Source organism: Zalophus californianus, chromosome 4 (assembly GCF_009762305.2).
Source record: "Zalophus californianus isolate mZalCal1 chromosome 4, mZalCal1.pri.v2, whole genome shotgun sequence".
Classification (NCBI taxonomy): domain Eukaryota; kingdom Metazoa; phylum Chordata; class Mammalia; order Carnivora; family Otariidae; genus Zalophus; species Zalophus californianus.
Genome location: NC_045598.1, coordinates 92707890 through 92723922, shown reverse-complemented (window position 1 = coordinate 92723922; position 16033 = coordinate 92707890). Strand labels below are relative to the sequence as shown.

Here is a 16033-nt window from a genome sequence, read left to right as displayed (position 1 = left end):
AGGAAGATGGAAAGAGCGCTATGGGGGCGGGGCGGGGCAGGTGTGGGGAGCGGAGAGGCGGTGCCACTGATGGCCAGGGCAAGAGCCCGTTGGCAGAGCCTCAGGTGGGCAACGCACCTCCCAGGATGAAGTGTGCTGGCATCAAGTGAGGCCACCAAAAGGCATCATGGAGCCCTGGGGGTGCTGAGGGAGGCAGGGTCCCCCAGGCCAGTCCTGGCCCATCCTGGAACTGGGTTTTGTTCTAATAAGGGAAGGTGGTCTCCCATGACACAGCTCAGAGTCCTAAGCCTCCGTTTGGAGAATGGATTAAGATTTCTTCCTCTGAAGCCAGACATGGCCACAGTTACAATAAAAATCCAGAGTGGTCTTGGTCTCCGAGTAACTGAAACCTTCCACTTGCCAAGGATGGGGTGGCGTCAGGCTAACCCAACCAGCAAGGCAGCCTGTTAAAAATAATGCTTACGTAAAGAAAACACCCTCAGAAAAAGAATCCTGAGTAATCTGGGCGGGCTGGAATGAACGCCTCCTGTTCTGACCTACCTCTGAGATGAAACGATCTATTTCTTCCTTGAATTGCTCCCCCAGTTCTGTTCATTCACGTGCTTGCTCAGCAGACACCCAAACAGTGTTTTGGGTTTGCCCAGCTGTTCTATTTCCAGCCTGTTGAGTTCATTTTAGGTCCCACAGTCGGGATTGGTCTCTTCTCCTTCTCCCTCCTCCCCTCCTTGCATTTTCTCACTCCTCCCCCCTCGCTTCCTCTCCGCCCCTCCCCCCTCTTCCTCCCCCTCAACCCCCCTTCCTCCTCCAGGATCCCTGCTCTCTGCCTCTCCTCTAGTGCTTTCTCCTACCTCCCTGCTCTTTGGCTCCTATTCCCCGCAGCTTCCAGGTGTGTGTGGACAGGACTTGGGGGAGAGGGCAAGGGGGCACACCGCTCGAGGGCTTCTCTCTGACATCTCACTGCCCTGGGAAGGCCTACGTAGGTATCACTGTATCACTTCTTCTGGGTCACCAAGAGGGAAATGGCCACGCCAGAGGGTTGTCTCGTGAGCATTCACGTCACAGGGGCCCTGCGTCATGCTGGACACTGTCTTCATCCTGTCACCCCTACAGTGAGTGGCCCTAGCAGGGATTTCTAGAAAAGGGTTTCTAGTCAGGCCTGCCAAGCCCTACTCCCCCGATTGTTTCTCTAAGTATAAATGGGGGACATGCCCAGAGCACCATCCGCCTGGCTGAGTCTGGCGGGCTGTTTCGTGCATTCCACCTCTGCGTACTCCTCCCGGCACAACCTGCAGGAGACGTGTGATTATCTTCACTTCGCGGGCAGGGGGCCAGCGCTCAGAGAGGTTAAGTCATTTACCCAGTGTCACATAGGTCCTGAGCAGCAAAGCCTGGGAGTGCCAGAATTCTGGGTGTGGGCAGTTAATCCATGAGAGTGGTGGCGCCAGGGCCGAGGGGGCCAGCTCCATCCTGTGGCTGCGTGTGGCCAGGGGCGTGGGGTCCAGAGCCAGGTGGAATGGGATCGGGTCAAAATCAACATGGGAAATCTATCTGTGACATCTCTGTCAGGCTAATCTCTGTGCCTTGGTTCCTTATCTGTAAAATGGAAGTGATTTGGCCTTTTAGGGCCCTCACCTCCTGGGTTTCTTCTGAGGATTCATCCACACAGAAGGCTTAGACCAATGCATGGCCTGTTATGCACTCAGTGTGAACTCTTACTTTTTCCAGAGGCATCAGCTCTCCTCTTCTGGAGGAACACCCCAACCCCTGAGAGAAGGTCGGAGGAATGATAACCTTTCACCTCAGGTAGTGCTCTAGGGGTTCCAGAAGACCCATCTACCCACTTCTTCATTTAACCTTCATACCTCCCTTGGATGAGGGCGGGGAAGGTTTAATTCCCATTTCACAGATGTGGAAACTGAAACCAAGCGATGGCATGGGGCTGGCCCGGGCTCTTGTGGGAACAACAGTCTCCCGTCTCTCTCTCTGTGGCCCCCTCGTGCAGCAGGGATTTTACCCACATTGGCACTCAGAGAGTCGCAGACGGCAGGAGGCTCCTAAAAGAACACTCTCGTGAAGACTGAGACTGTGGAAGATGGAGAAGAGAGGAACCCAGGACATAAGCTCATAGGTGTCTCAGGTAGACTCCAGTGATAACCAGTCCAAAGCCAGGAGAGAAAGGCCCAGGTGGTCAGAGCCTGGGAAGCAGAGGGGAGTCGGGGTCTGTGGTTGGGGGCTCTGATGGCAGAAGGGGAGACTTGGCTGGCACACTGTCGTGGGGTGGTAGAGGGAGAGGCCCAGCATCCCAGGGACTGGTTCTGGACAAATTCTGAGACCAGACATGGGCTAGAATAACAGGTGCGCATGACAGAAGTCAGCAGCGAGCAGCTAGCTCATTCCCTGCCTGCTCATTCATTCATCACTGAGCTCCTGAGCACAGAGCAGGGGCTGGAGATAAGAGCGCTCATAAGAGAAGCACCCATAAATGAGTCAACGAGCGACAAGCTATCCCTGTGCTAAGTACTACAATGGGGGCGGGGGGAAGGTGTACAAGGTACTGTGAGAGTGTACAGGGAGAGTCCAGGAAGGGCTCTCGGAGGAGGTGCCAGCTGAGTGGGCCTTGAGGGATGAATAAGGATTTGCCAGGCAGAGGACTCAACACTGGAATATGGAAGGGATACAAAAAGAGAGAGAGTCTTCCAGACAGAGGCAGCTCCTACTGCACATCACTTCTGATTTCCCTTTTGCACTCCATTTTCTCTTTTATTAGTCAAAGCGAAGCCAGAATTCCTTGTAGAACCTTGGCCTCTAATTTGATTCACACAAGGAGCTCCTGCTTTCTCCTCTGATCAAACAAACCAACAAAAAACGACCCTGCTGGGAGCTCTCTGGTGTCAGGACCTCCTACAACAGAGAAGGAGGCTCTTTCTTACTCCATAAGTTGAGAGGAGGTCTAGTAATCCTGTGTCCTGGGAAATCAAAGATGCGTGGACCCTCATTTATACTAGAGTGTGGATAACTGGCACAAAATACTTTTCATAGATGCGTAGATTAGACCGTGAAGAGAGGGTGAAGAGAACAGAAGGACCCTGGAAATGTGTGGGTGTTTGAGATGCAGTAAGGGGGTGGCATTTAGTTAGGGTAGAGAAAAACCCAGGAAGAGAGATGGAGAATTCTAGAAACCAATTTTCCGGTTCTGTCCAGGGAAATCAGCTAGTCACAGTCCAGCACACTGAGGCCCTGAGGGAGAGTGGTACCACTGGGGCCTTCTTACACACCCCCTACCCACATCATCCCACCCCCAGGCTCCCTGGGAGCTGGTTGCCACCTCTAGGGGTGTCCTGAGAGAAATGAGGTGCCTAATCGATCTGCCAGGAGTACAGTGTTGTCCCTCAGGGGAGGAGGTGGTCCTGAGGCATGAGGCTGGGTGCAGCTGGGGTATCAGGAAGGCGGCTAGCTCTGACTCCTGTTCCTTGGTGCTGTGGCCCCTAGTGCACTGAGAGGGTGGCACAGACAGGCGCCCAGGTTGGCCGTCTAGTGGCCTCGGAAGGGTAAGCATCCTGGGGCAGCTTCTCCATGCTGAGAGCGGTGGCGGCGGCAACGCTCTCTCTCTCCGTAGCAACTAGGCAGCCGCCACCCCAGGGAGGGCCACCATGGCAACAGTTAGTCCGGGAACAACTCCTCGGGGCCTCCTGGGCCTCCTGGGCTCACCCCCGGTCTTCCCAACGGGCAGCTGGCCGGACCTGGGCCAGGCAGGACACCTCCTCTCTGAGCCCCTCTTGGGTGAGGGCTGAGGGCATGGAGAAAAGTTTGTTTTTGTGTGTTTCCCTTGTTTGTAGGATTTGAACGTGTGATCACTGATACTGAATTTGAAGTAATTGTCCTTGGAACTGGGGCCTAAAGGAGAGAAACTGGGGGGAGAGGTGTGAGGGGGTGTCTAGGGGTATAAGGAATGGAGTTGCCCCCGAGTTAAGGAATCCCAGGCTCTGGTCCCTACAGAGGTCCCCTCAGGGGTAGTCACACCCCAGTGGCCCCAGGCTCTGGAGCTGAAGGCTCAGGATGCCCCTGGAGGACCCCCGCCGCCCCACCCGGAGGTCTGAGCCGGACCAGGAGGCTCAGAGTTCCAGAAAGAGTGCGTTCGGGGGAGGGGGACCGGCTTGAGGGCCACGCTGGGCCAGGCCACTGGTGTTCTTTGCCTCCCCTAACCTCTGTCTCTGCCGGCCGTGTCTTTCCCTCTTCATCACGCCTTCATCCCTCCCGCCTCCATCACGGCCTGCCTTCACTCCCGCGTCCCAGGGGGAGCACCTACCATGCAGGACAGGGCCCCGAGGGGAGCCAAGGTGAATCAGCTCCCTCAGGTAGCTCGTGGTGAGGGAGGGGGCCGGCACAAGTTCCCCAAACAGCAGGTGGAAGCCAAGTTCCAGAAGGAAGAGCAGGAAGAGCTCCCAGAGCTCTCCTCTCCGCCTCCCTCTCTCACAGCCCTTCTCATTATTCTGACAGCTTCTCAGGCAGGAAATGCATAATGTAAAGAGAAGAGCTTTCACATTCCTCCCCAAGGACTCCCAGGAATGCCCTAGAAGTGAGGTGCAGAAGCCAGCTGGAGACAGCTTGGAGGAAAAGGAGAGGATATAGTTCGGTGGCTGCTCATGGCGTGGCCAAGGTCTGCCTGCTCATTCATTCACACAGTATTTACGGAGACCCTAAGCACTGTGCTGGGCCCCAGGTACTTCCAGGGAGGCGGGCAAGAGACAAATCGGTTGTTCCAAAGCGTGCTAAGCCCCTGGGAGAAAATGAGCCAGCTGCAGTGGTAGGAGACAGCCCGGAGCACTGGAGAGGGGCACCAAGAAGTGACACTTAAAGCCAGAGCAGAGGGATGAGAACTCAGCTGGGCAAAGGAGTCCGGTGAGGTGGGCACAGTGTTCCCCTAAAGCTGGAAGAGACGGTGTGTGTAAGAAAGGCTCAGCAGCTGAGAGGAGAGAGGCCTGCGTGACAGGGCAGAGGCAGGGAGGGCCCCCCTTAACGTTGACAGAGTTCGGATTTTATTCAGATGCAGTGGGAATCCCTGCATCTGGGCTGTCAGGGCCCCGGGAGGCTGTAGGGGTGGGTGCGGGCTACACGGAGGGTTTAAGCCCAGGTGACAGGATCCTAGTGTTCATTTTAAGAAGCCCTATCTGGCTGCTGGGAGGACACGGGCTTGTCGAAAGGCAGATGGGAGCCAGGGAGGAAGAATGAGAGGTAGAGGGCTTGCGAGGTGTATTTCAGAGCCAGGAATGACAGGACTGTAATGGGTTGGAGTGAGCATGGGAGAGATCATTACATAGCTTTGTAATCTACTGTCTTTTGGCCTGTCTCCCCCATGACATTGGAATGTAAGCTCCCTGAGGGCAGGGATCCTGCTAGCCTGGTTCACTGTCAGTGCCCCAGGATGCAGTAAGGGCCTTTGGTAAAGATTTAATGTGTGGTGAGTGAGTGAGTGAGTGAGTGAGTGAGTGAGTGAGTGAATTAAGGTATGAGGGAGGGGTTAATGACGACACCCCAGTTTCTGGCTCAGCCTCGGGGTGGATGGTGGTAGCACACAGAGGGAGAGCCGTGAACTCAGAGTCCAGCGTCAGGGCGGGGGCTGGGTCACGAGCAGGTGCCTGGGAGGGCCTGAGCGGGCAAGCTGAGTGGGTGTGGAGAGCGGGAAGGAGAGGGGGCTGTGCCCTCTGGCCACTGATGTACACCCAACATGGAAAGCAGGGCCGGAAAGAGAGAAGAAGCTCACTATGTATTTGTTGAATGAACGAATGGCGTTGAGAGGAGAGTTCTGGGCTGGACCTACGAACCTGGCTGTTACCAGGTCCTGGAAGGTGTTTCAGACTGTAGGCATGGACGAGATCACCTAGGGGAGAGTGTGTAGAGAGAGAAAGGAAGGGACCTCCTCTGGCCACGCCCTCTCCCCACACCAGGAATTGTTGATGGAGGGAAGGAGGGACCCTAATTCAGCAAAAAGCAGAGCCCTGCAGTTCAGGGAGACTCTTAGGGAACAGCCCTAAAGGCAGGTAATGTTGGTGACCGGGAGTGAGGGAAGGAGGAGGGGTGCAGCCTGGTCCCTCAGCCCTGTGAGAAAAGGAGAAGCTTCCAGCACCAACAGCAGAAGGCCTCTGACCCCTCTGACCTGGAGCCACGACAGCTCTCCTTCTGGTTCCCTCTCCTCAGCCCGTGATGCTGTGGCCAGGCCCAGCTGAGGCTCCCCAGGAGAGAGCAGGGTCCCAGCCTCCCTGGCAGCCCTTGTGGCCCTTAGAGCGACACACGCTGTCCGGGGCTTAGGTGTGGTGACCACAGCCCCGGGTGACTGGGCCAGCTCTTGGGCCACCTGTTGTGTCGATCCCACAAAGGCCCAGAGCCTGGCAAGAAAGGCAGGTGCTCAAGGTGAGAAGGCTGTCAGGGCCCCGGGAGGCTGTAGGGGCGGGTGCCGGCTACACATTGTCAGCCCAAGCCCAGGGTATCAACCGAGTCATCGGCCCAGATGCACCGCAAATGTCAGTCTCTGCCCTGGCATACAACCCATGACTGGCTGGAAAGAGGCAGACTAGCAGGGAGTTCCCCACCAGAGTAAAGGACTTGGAGGAAAATCATGCTGGGAGAGGAGTTTATCCCGGTCCTGTTAGGAAGACCTGGGCTCTGGACCTGCCTGCACTCCTAAGGGTTGCGTGGTGCCACCCCCAAGCCCCCAGGCAGAATGTGTGAGAACCGGGAGAGGTCTTCTAAATCCACTTTCCACGCCCAGCAGAAATTCTTCCCACGAACCCTGGCGCATGACCACCCAGTGGCTCTCCAGACATTTCCAGGGACGGGAATTTCATGCCCACAGGGCGGCCATTCCTATTTGGCAGTTCTTAGAAAGCTTCTCTTTTTCCCAAGGCCTGGAAAGACCAAGACCAGATGTTAACAGTGTCACCTCCCAAGGAGGAGCGTAGGACTACGCGAGGGTGATGGGGCCTTCCTTCCCTGTTGCTTTGGTATGGGATGCTTTCAATACCGTGTGTGAAATTTGTAATAGCGAGGAAAACAAAAAGTCAGGTCCTTCTTTATTTGACCCCGAACTGTCCTCCTAACATTTCCACCTATTGGTCCCAGGTCTGCTCTCTGGGATCAGAAAATAAGCTAAAACCACTTCCCCTCGGATGCCCATCAAACACTTTAGATGGGGATCCCGTTTCTTCTTTAGGCTGAGCCACTCCTGCTGTAACTGGGGTCTCCAGACCGGACCCCATCCCTGTCAGCCCCTTCTGAGCCTCAGACAATAAAACTCTGCAACCCAGAGGAAGGAACCAATAATTCTGAGTTGGGTGTTATGCTAATTAATTAATGATGTCCTCTTTTATGTGTGTCTGGGGGGGGGGGCAGGCAGGCACCACCAGATCACTCACTGCCTCAATCCTCGGTTATCTGTAAAAAGGGAAAACAATACCTTTGCTATCAGAATCAATTGAGATGAAAGAAATGAAAAACATTAAAAGCACAAATCCCTGGGGCGCCTGGGTGGCTCAGTCGTTTAAGCGTCTGCCTTCGGCTCAGGTCATGATCCCAGGGTCCTGGGATCGGGCCCGCATCGGGCTCCCTGCTCCGCCCTCTCCCACTCCCCCTGCTTGTGTTCCCTCTCTCGCTGTCTCTCTCTCTCTCTCTCTGTCAAATAAATAAATAAAATCTTTAAAAATAAATAAATAAATAAAAGCACAAACCCCTACCCTTGTGGTTCCGACTTAGAAGCCCCATTCTGTTTAAAAAGCAGCAAAGCCCTGGACTCGTGGAGGCAGACAGCTTGGGTTCGAATCCTAGCTCTGCCACTCATTGGCTGTGTGACCTCGGAGAGATGAACCCCACATGGCTGTACTGTAGTTTTCTCCGTGAAACAAGGAGAATGAGAACACCAATCCCCGAATGTGTTTTTAAGAGTGTAGGATGCATGGCCCAGCACTCGTAAGTGTTAGCAGTCCACTCTGCCTTCTCCCCAAGAAGAGAAGGGCTTTACCAGAATGAGGCTAATTCGTAGCACTTACTCAGAAGGCGAGGCCATAAACCAAATTGGGGTGGGCTATTGGGGTGAGTCACTCCACAACACTCCCCCTGCCCCCCAATATCTGGAGGCAAGGATTCTGTGCTGGGCACTGTGCCCAGGGCTTTAGAGGCGCGTTCACTGAACTCTGCCAACAGCTCTGTGAGGTGGGTGCTATCCTCACTCCCATTCGACAGGTGAGGAAACAAAGGTTCACAGGGGTTAAGTAACTTGCCTCAGGTCACACAACTAGGAAGTCATGGAGCCGGGACTCTAGCTGAGTCTGTCTGACTCCCAAAGTCGGTTTTGGACACTGGTGTCCTGTTCTCTTAACCAGCCCCCTAGTTTGGGCTCCTGCTTTTTGAGGAAGCCACAGCCTTTCTTCCCTGACCGCACTGTCCACTGTTTCTGTGAGGCAAGGCGGAGGGGTGGTCTGTTCTCTCACTGAGCTCTCTGCCCCTGTGCGCTGCCCCTCTCCCCTCCAGAAGTCTGTCATCAGACTGTCACCAGGGACCCCAGCTGCATCTCCTTGGGTCCCCTCAGGGCCATCCTGGCATCTGGTACCCCTGGGCTGTTTGCTGGTTCTTGGCCCCTGACCGGGAAATGGTTCCACACTCATCTACAAAAAAACAAAACGAGAAAACAGCCATTTTGGACGTGGGCCCTGCTGCGTAATATCATTACCGAGCCAGCAGAGCATCCCGTCCCATTATCGCCAGGCCAGGCTTCTCTGAGGCGAGCCTGGCTGCAAATGGCTTTCTCTGGGCTGGCGGGGGGCGGGGGGGGGGGGGGTGCGGCCTCTACTTCTCTACTTGCCCTCCACTGCCGGAGGAGATCTTATCTTTAATTGACAACTGGCTGCCTGCCATTGCTTTGCCTCAGCTGTCTCCAGCTCCAAGCCCGATTTTCTCTCGCGCTTCGGGAGCAGGCTTCCCCTCACTTCTTCTGTCCCTCTTGGCTCTGCCCTCCCTCACCCCCCCGCCCCCCAGTGTGCTCTTGTCCTTTCTTGGTGGGACCGGACACAGAGGAGAGCTTAGAAGTCTGTGGACAAAGGCCTGAGAGCTACAGCAGGGGTGAGGAGAGACTAACACTTGCTGGGCATCCACCGTGTGTCATATACGCACCTAGGGCCCTGGGCCAAGTCTGTACACTCACTGTGTCCGAAATCAGGGCTGTTGTGATCCCCGTTCTCCAGGCAGGGAAAGAGAGGCTCGGTGAGCTGCCCCCAAGTCACCCAGCTAGCATGTGGCGAGCCTTGAATCCAGACTTTGAACTGAGGCCCTAGAACCCTCGCTTATGCCTGGGCAGACGTGGCTGCATGGTTTCCAAAGCCCAGTGCAAAATGAACACGCAGGGCCCCTTCTTCCATGATTTCCAGATGGTGACAGCTGAGCATGAGGCCGCATGCCTGGGAGCCAGCCCTGCACGTGCCCCCACGTGAGTGAGCGGGGAAAGCCCAGTGAGGGACCGTGTGTCACCATCACGTACCATGACCCCCATCCTCTCTGGGCCCAGGATTTGGCTCTTTCCCATCCCTCAGTGGTCCCGGATGTGCCACCGCTCCCTTGTCGGCAGTTCATTAGCCACCCAGTCGTCGCGGTGACTGAGGCATCCCCAGGGCCTTGGCCCACATAGAACTGGCGCAATTGCAGGGAGGAGACCCCCCCGCAGAAACAAGCAGGAATACAGGAGAACTCCTTCCAAATGCCTCTGTCCTTCCGTGCCACGATGGGGCTTAAGGGGGCAACAGCAGAGACCAGAATGCTGCCTGGGAGCGGGGGGGGGGGGGGGGGGGGGGGGGGGGGGGCGATCCTGGGTTTTCCTTTCCGGACCCCAGGCAATCCTTTCTCCTCACCGAGCATAGCATTCGTGTCTAGCTCTGAATGCAGATGCAGGGGTGGCTAGGTATCGATGTTTCCTGGCGGGGGGGGGGGGGGGGCCGGGCTATGATAGAAGTGTGCTGCATTTCTCAGGTGCTGGGGTGGAAGCCCGGGGATGTCCCCACAGACACAGAGCCAGAAAGGAGAGGCGGAGGCGGTCACTCGTGGCAGGAGCAGCAGGATGCTCCAGATGTCTTTATTGGGGCTCGAGCACAGCATGACAGTGGAAGGCATGCAGACAGGGCAGCAAGGCCCGGCCTAGGCATGCCTCAGACACACACACACACACACACACGAGGGGACAGCTTTAGAAAAGGACTGACCAACACTAGGGAGGGGCAGGGCGGGGGAGTGGGGAGGGAGGGCCGCAGGAGGGGCAGAGGCCAAGGTCGAAGGGGTCACCTGGCCTCTGCTATTGCACGGTCCTCTGGCCACCGGCCAGGAAGTACAGTATTGCAACTGGTCTCCACTCGCCCGAGGCTTCCCCTTCTCAGACCCCTGAGCCGGATGGGCGGACAGACCTCTTCCCTGCCCGTCTGCCCAGCAGCATCTTTGAAAACAAACGGACGAAGGAGACAGAACAAAACCCCCCAAATAAAAAAAGACAAAACGCTCCCCCCTCAGTCCAGGACAGAGGTAAGGTGGAGGAAGGAGTGGGAGAAGCTGCAGAGGAGCCCCTTGGAAGTCCCCCCAAACTGGGGCGAGGGTGGGAGGTAGAACCCCAATCTGGGGTGGGTTGGGGCTTGTGGAGCAGTGACCCCAGCGGGCAAGCGGGCCTTCCACAGACCACTGGCCACAGGGGCAACAACCCCAAGAGGGCAAGTCTAGCCTGGGATCCCCCAGTGGGACTGGCCATTCCCAGATGCTCTTTTCCTGGGACATTCCACATACGTGTTCAGCAGAAACAAGGAGTCAGTGAAGGGGAAAGGGGACAGGGCTGGGGGAGGCCTAGGGGTGGGGCCCGGGCTCAGGGAGACACAGCCTAACAAAGAAGACAGACCACCAGTAGCACGTGCACTACACACAAGAGTATAGTATGTATGAATATAGATACTATATGTGCATATATATCTCTTCAATGTACAACAGAACAGAACATCGGACCCAGATGGCTCTGGGCCCAGAGGGTCACACGGGAGGTTTTCCGTCAGTCCTGTGCAAACAAGGATCTCTGAGTCTTTCCCAGCGAAAGATTCTTGCCAGGGTTCCAGAGTTTCCCTAAGCCTTTGGCTTTCTGTCTGTCTGCCTGCCTCTCTCACGTTGGTGCCGCTTAAGAGAGGGTGAGGACTTCAGCCTGGGCATAGCTGGGCGAGAGGGCGTCTTGGCAGGTCTCTGTGTTTAAAGAGCACAGGTGTGAGACACTGGGACGCACTCTTTCGGCTCAACATTGCCTTCTGGGGGGGCAAGGAGTTCAGCAAAAGAAAGGGAGAAACAAAGAATGAGATGTTAGAAGGAAGCCAGCTGCGGACCCACAGCCTGTGGGCTAAGGACAAGGCCAGGAGCAGAGCTGGAAGGCATGGGCACCCGGGGCAAAGAGGCCAGGAAGTGCAGGGATGGGTCAGGGAATGGGGGGAGCCCCTCCTGCAGCCCCTAGCTGCCTACCCAGAGCTAGGCCAAGTGACTCCTAGGTCATGTTACAGCTTTATCTCTATACCTGCTCAGGTAAGGAGCTCCAGGAATCCCTAGCCCTCGGGTCTTCGCAACTCCAGTGCAGTGGGCGGAGGGACCACAACCCCGCAGCCTGGCACGGGTGCAGTGGGGGAGGTTCCTGGGCTCCCCTCCCCAACATAGCTCCACCCGCCATCACTAGCTGGGGCCATCCCACTGGCCCCGGCCGGCTAGTGAAGAAGGCTCCTGAGTGTGCTGCCTTATGTGCCCAGCCCCCCTTCCTCAACCTGGCGGGAACAGTTGGAACAGCTGGAGGGTAGATACTGAAGGGTAAGGTCAGGGAGGCCCCATGTGTCCATCTCAGGAGACAAAGCCAGAAAAGAGCATCTTACTGAGAAACCCAACTGCTCAGTGAGCCCTTCTCGGCATCCCATCCTCAGCCTGGAATGTCAGTGGCGTGGGCCTTCCCTTCTCCCACCTTCCCAGTGGGGGCACAGGAAGGGCAGGGAAGGAGGCTGCTGTGAGGGGCAGGCATTTTGGGGGTGATACATTGGCCAGGGCAGAGGAGGCCCTCCTCTCCCAGGGGGCTCTGGGAAAGGGCAGCCTGGGGCCCAAGGGGTGACTCCTGGAGCCCCAGCTCTCGGGCTGGTACTCTGTCTCCCCTCTGACTCCTGGGCCTAAGCTGAACAGACGTCTTCCCCCCCTGGTTCCAGCTCATAGCTCCACCCAGAAGCCCTGGGGGTTGAGAAATGGCCTCTATGGCTGTTAACAGTAAGTAAGGTTAACAGCTCCTAATTGGGCAGCTTCCCTGCTCTGCCAGGAGGGAGTGGGCCCCAGCTGTGGGGGAAAGGTTTCTCTGAGACAAAGTAACGGGTACAGGTCCAAGTCCACGTGCAACATAAAGCAAACTGTGCTCTCAGATTATAGGTGGAAGAGAGAGTCTTCCCCTGAGGCAGGAGGCCCCAGGTCTGGATAAGCTGAGGCCCATGCAGGCAGCCACCTCCCTAGGCAGGGCCCTGGGAGGCCCAGAAGTCCTGAGAGGTAGCTGGGGCGGACAGCCTCCTCAGCTGTCCTGTTAGCTAGGTGCTGTGTTTCCCCTACAGAAGCCAGAGAGCCGGTGCGGGGACAGGCGGGAGCCCATCTCCCAAGGCACCAGGGGCTCCCGCCTGGCACTCCCGCATCATGTCGCCCAGGGACAGCTGTACCCACCAGAGGGGTGCCATGAGCATGCCCATCCCTGTGGGAGGGAAGAGAGGGAAGGAGGAGGTGGGTGCCGTGGAAACTTGGACTCCTGACAACTTGAGGGCCGCCACAGAAATAGCCGCCTCAGCTCCCTGAGCCAGGGAGGCAAGCCCGAGCACAGAAGAGCTGTGGTGTCCACGCCAAACGGGACACCTAGCTCATCATGTCCCCGCCGGGGCCAGGACCCCGGGGCCAGGGAGCCCTATGGGGACAGGACCGAATGTGTCCTCACCAAGAAGCAGCAGCTGGGCCCCCAGGGCCGGCTGTGAGAGGGCACCTAGAGTCTCCATCCTGCCCCACAGGGCTTCCCTGTCCCTGTCACTTGAAGGGGCCCGTCCCCTCTTGAAGGGTGGTCACATGGATGCCCCTGTATTTTCTCACCTCTTAGGGGGACATTTCATTCTGAGAGCAAGCAGGAGACAGGCTCCATGGACCACAGCAGGGCTGGGGTATCCCAGGACCCACTGCGGACAGACTTCTCTGTAAGACACATTCCTGTGTCTGCCCCAGGCTGAAGACAGAGGGCACTGAAAGGGGGTGCTCCTGGCACAGGCTTTTCACAACACCCAACTCTCATGAAATGATCTGACCTTTCTGCCCAGTTCACCTTTCGGGGCGGCCTCCAGACTCCGCAGCCTCCTGCTAAGTCCCTGAATGCTGTCTTGCCATTCCTATCTTTGCCCACCCTGAAAGGAGCAGATATGGACCTTAGTCATTCCCTCTTCAAAGTTGCATAATCTGACTCTAAAAATTGCCAGGCGCACGGCTCCACTGTCAGGTCTAATTCCCATCAGGTAAACAGGAAATGTCTTGGCCGAGGCCTTCTGCGTTCCTGGGGCCAAGGGGGCCTGGAGAGCCTCCCCTGGTTCGCTGCTGGAGAGGGGCCACCTGCAGCCTGGCCCAGCCCGGCCCTGCCCTGCCTGGGAGAGGCAGGGTGCCTGCGCAGGAGCGGGAGGGGGCGGGATGGCTGTCCCCACACTTCCCCTCGGCTGCCCCTGCCCAGGGTGCACCCCTGCTCCCTCAGTGACTCACAAACCTGTTGTGCTCCCAGGCTCGTTAGGTAAATGAATACACTTAATTATAGAAATTAGATGAGTCTCCGGTTCTGGCAGCAATCCAGAGCGCAGAGGCTGGGTGGGAGCGGCAGGTGACTCAGGCAGGGCTGGGAGTCTGAGGCAGCAGGAGAAGGAGGGAAGAAAAACTCGTGGAAGCAGAGAAAGCAGCTCGGGAGAGATACAGCTGCTGGGGTGCAGATGGGATGCCGGGCTCTGCCGTCGCCGGATGTCACTCCCGAGACGAGGGCATTCCCGTGCCTAGGCAGCCAATCGTGGGGCCCTAGGGACCCCACCTGCACACCAGACCAGAGCTGGAGAGCATCAGGCCTCCTCTCCCAGGGGGGCACCGCTCCCCTGACCAGTTAGCTCCCCGCACACCAGCAGAGATGGGCGTGCCCCACAGGATAGCCTTATTCTTTGCTGGCCTGGGTGTGGGATGGACAGACAGACAGACAGAGATAGTCAGTCGCAGGCTGGTTACTGACTAAAGGCCACGAGGAATGGAAATGCATTTGCCATGATGAAGGTGGGACCCTGAGGGGAGGAAAGGCCCAGAGGCAGAGGTCCCGGGGGTGCCGGCAGCTCCGGCTCAGGACAGGGAGGCGGGAGATCGGTGCGAGAGGAGCCCTGGGAGTGATCTCCCCCCTTGCTCTCCGGCTCCAGAGCTGAACATTCTGGGGAGCTGGGTGCTGTGGAGGAGAGGCTCGGGGGCCTGGGCTGTCCTGCCTCCTGCTCGGCTCCCACGGGACCTCCGGAGGAATGAGGGCTGGAGGGCATGTAAGCGCCCAGAGGTGTGCGCCCAGAGGTGGGGAGAGCTGAGGGCGCGGCTAAGGGGCCAGGGGCCCAGGGGGAGGGCTGGTGAGAGGGCGGAAGGGGTGGGAGAGCAGGCGCTTTCTTGGAGGGTAGGGTGAGCTGTATCTCGATGCCAGTGGAGACAGCCCCAGACTGGTTCCTGCTGCTCCAGCTATGTTGTCTAGACTCCGGGATTTTGCACAGGCTTGGTGAAGAAAAGGCACCTGGGTCAGAGGGGCATGGCTCCTCATCTGAGCAGCTCCGTGGGATCCATGCTCCGGGGGGACCCTGCAGGGCAGGCAGCCCCTTGCTGGTTGAAGGGGTCTGGCCCGCCTGGAGAAGGCTCCCTGACTCTCCCTGGCTTCCAGGTCACCTAGGCTCAGAGGACAGACCTCAGGGACCCACAGTTGATCTCTGCCCTGTCACTGTCCCCAGGTAAGTTTCCGCCAGCCACACAAAGACCCCATAGCCTCCAGCAGACTTCTCAATCCTAAGCAGCCCTGATTAGCACTGGTCCCCGTCCTCCCAGGAAGTTCACACTCTGACACTTGGGCAGCCGGAGGCTAACCATGGGGTCTGTGCCCATGGCTGAAGGAGCCCCGGGCTCCCCGCTCCAGGTCCTACACGGAGCCCGAGTGCAGAGAAGGGAGGCATGGTCTGGCACGGGGAAAGTTGCCGAGTGCTTACTGGGAGTTTGGCGATGCTAATTGCCACGCTTGCTTAGCAGGGCCTGTTTCCCGGCAACCCACCTGTTCCTTCTCGAAGGTCACTCTAATTGGCTGAGCTACATGCTTGTTGCCAAGAAGCAGTGTGGAGGCATCTTGAAAATAAAACAGCCGGGCCACACAAGCACCCAGAGGGATCTGGCGCTGTGTGCGATTCAGACTCTCCAGCCCATGCACGCACACGTGCGACCCCTGCCCTTGGGTGTGACCCAGTCCCCAGGACCTCACGGTCCCTCCTGACTTGCACCTTCACACCACTGAGCCCCTGCCAATAACAGCGTGAAAACTGGGGTGCTCGGCACTCCGCTCAAGTCCTACATGGGAGGTGGGGTCCCCCCTGCCCCACATTCTGGGCCATCACTTAGCATACTCCAGCCAAAGCAAGTCTCTGGGTCTAAACCAGGACACAGTAGAAGCCTCCGTGTGTTTGTGATGGGGGGCAGGAGGGACCGGCACATCCAGAGCCCAAGGATTGGGGCACGCAGAGGATGGGGTGACCAGAGGGACGCAGGAGATGGTGTGAGTGTTCTGAGGACCTTCCATCTGCAGCCCTGTAGCTGGGGCCTCTGGGCCCATCTCCTTCCAGCTGCCAGATGGCTGCCCCCGCTGCTGCCACCCAGCAGGACATATGTCCAGCAGAGCGGGACATACCTCTCAGGGCCTGGTTAGGGTCAGGGATCCCATGGGAACAGGGGC

The 16033-nt window shown here is 57.6% G+C and overlaps 1 protein-coding gene across 7 annotated transcripts in view; it reads right to left on the bottom strand.

Moving 5' to 3' along the window:
* KCNC4 (potassium voltage-gated channel subfamily C member 4) overlaps positions 1-16033 on the bottom strand; it is a 42227-nt gene that overhangs the window by 9523 nt on the left and 16671 nt on the right. The window contains exon 4 of one of the 7 annotated variants that reach the window (XM_027575851.2): positions 10083-10465. The exons of 3 other annotated variants lie outside the window; for them this stretch is intronic. In XM_027575851.2, coding sequence (XP_027431652.1) covers positions 10314-10465 — 152 coding nt within the window. In that variant the 3' untranslated portion in view covers positions 10083-10313. Of the gene's footprint in view, positions 1-10082; positions 11310-11366; positions 14818-16033 lie in introns of those variants that run through there. 3 more of the 7 variants (XM_027575870.2, XM_027575860.2, XM_027575886.2) reach the window with 3 other exon arrangements.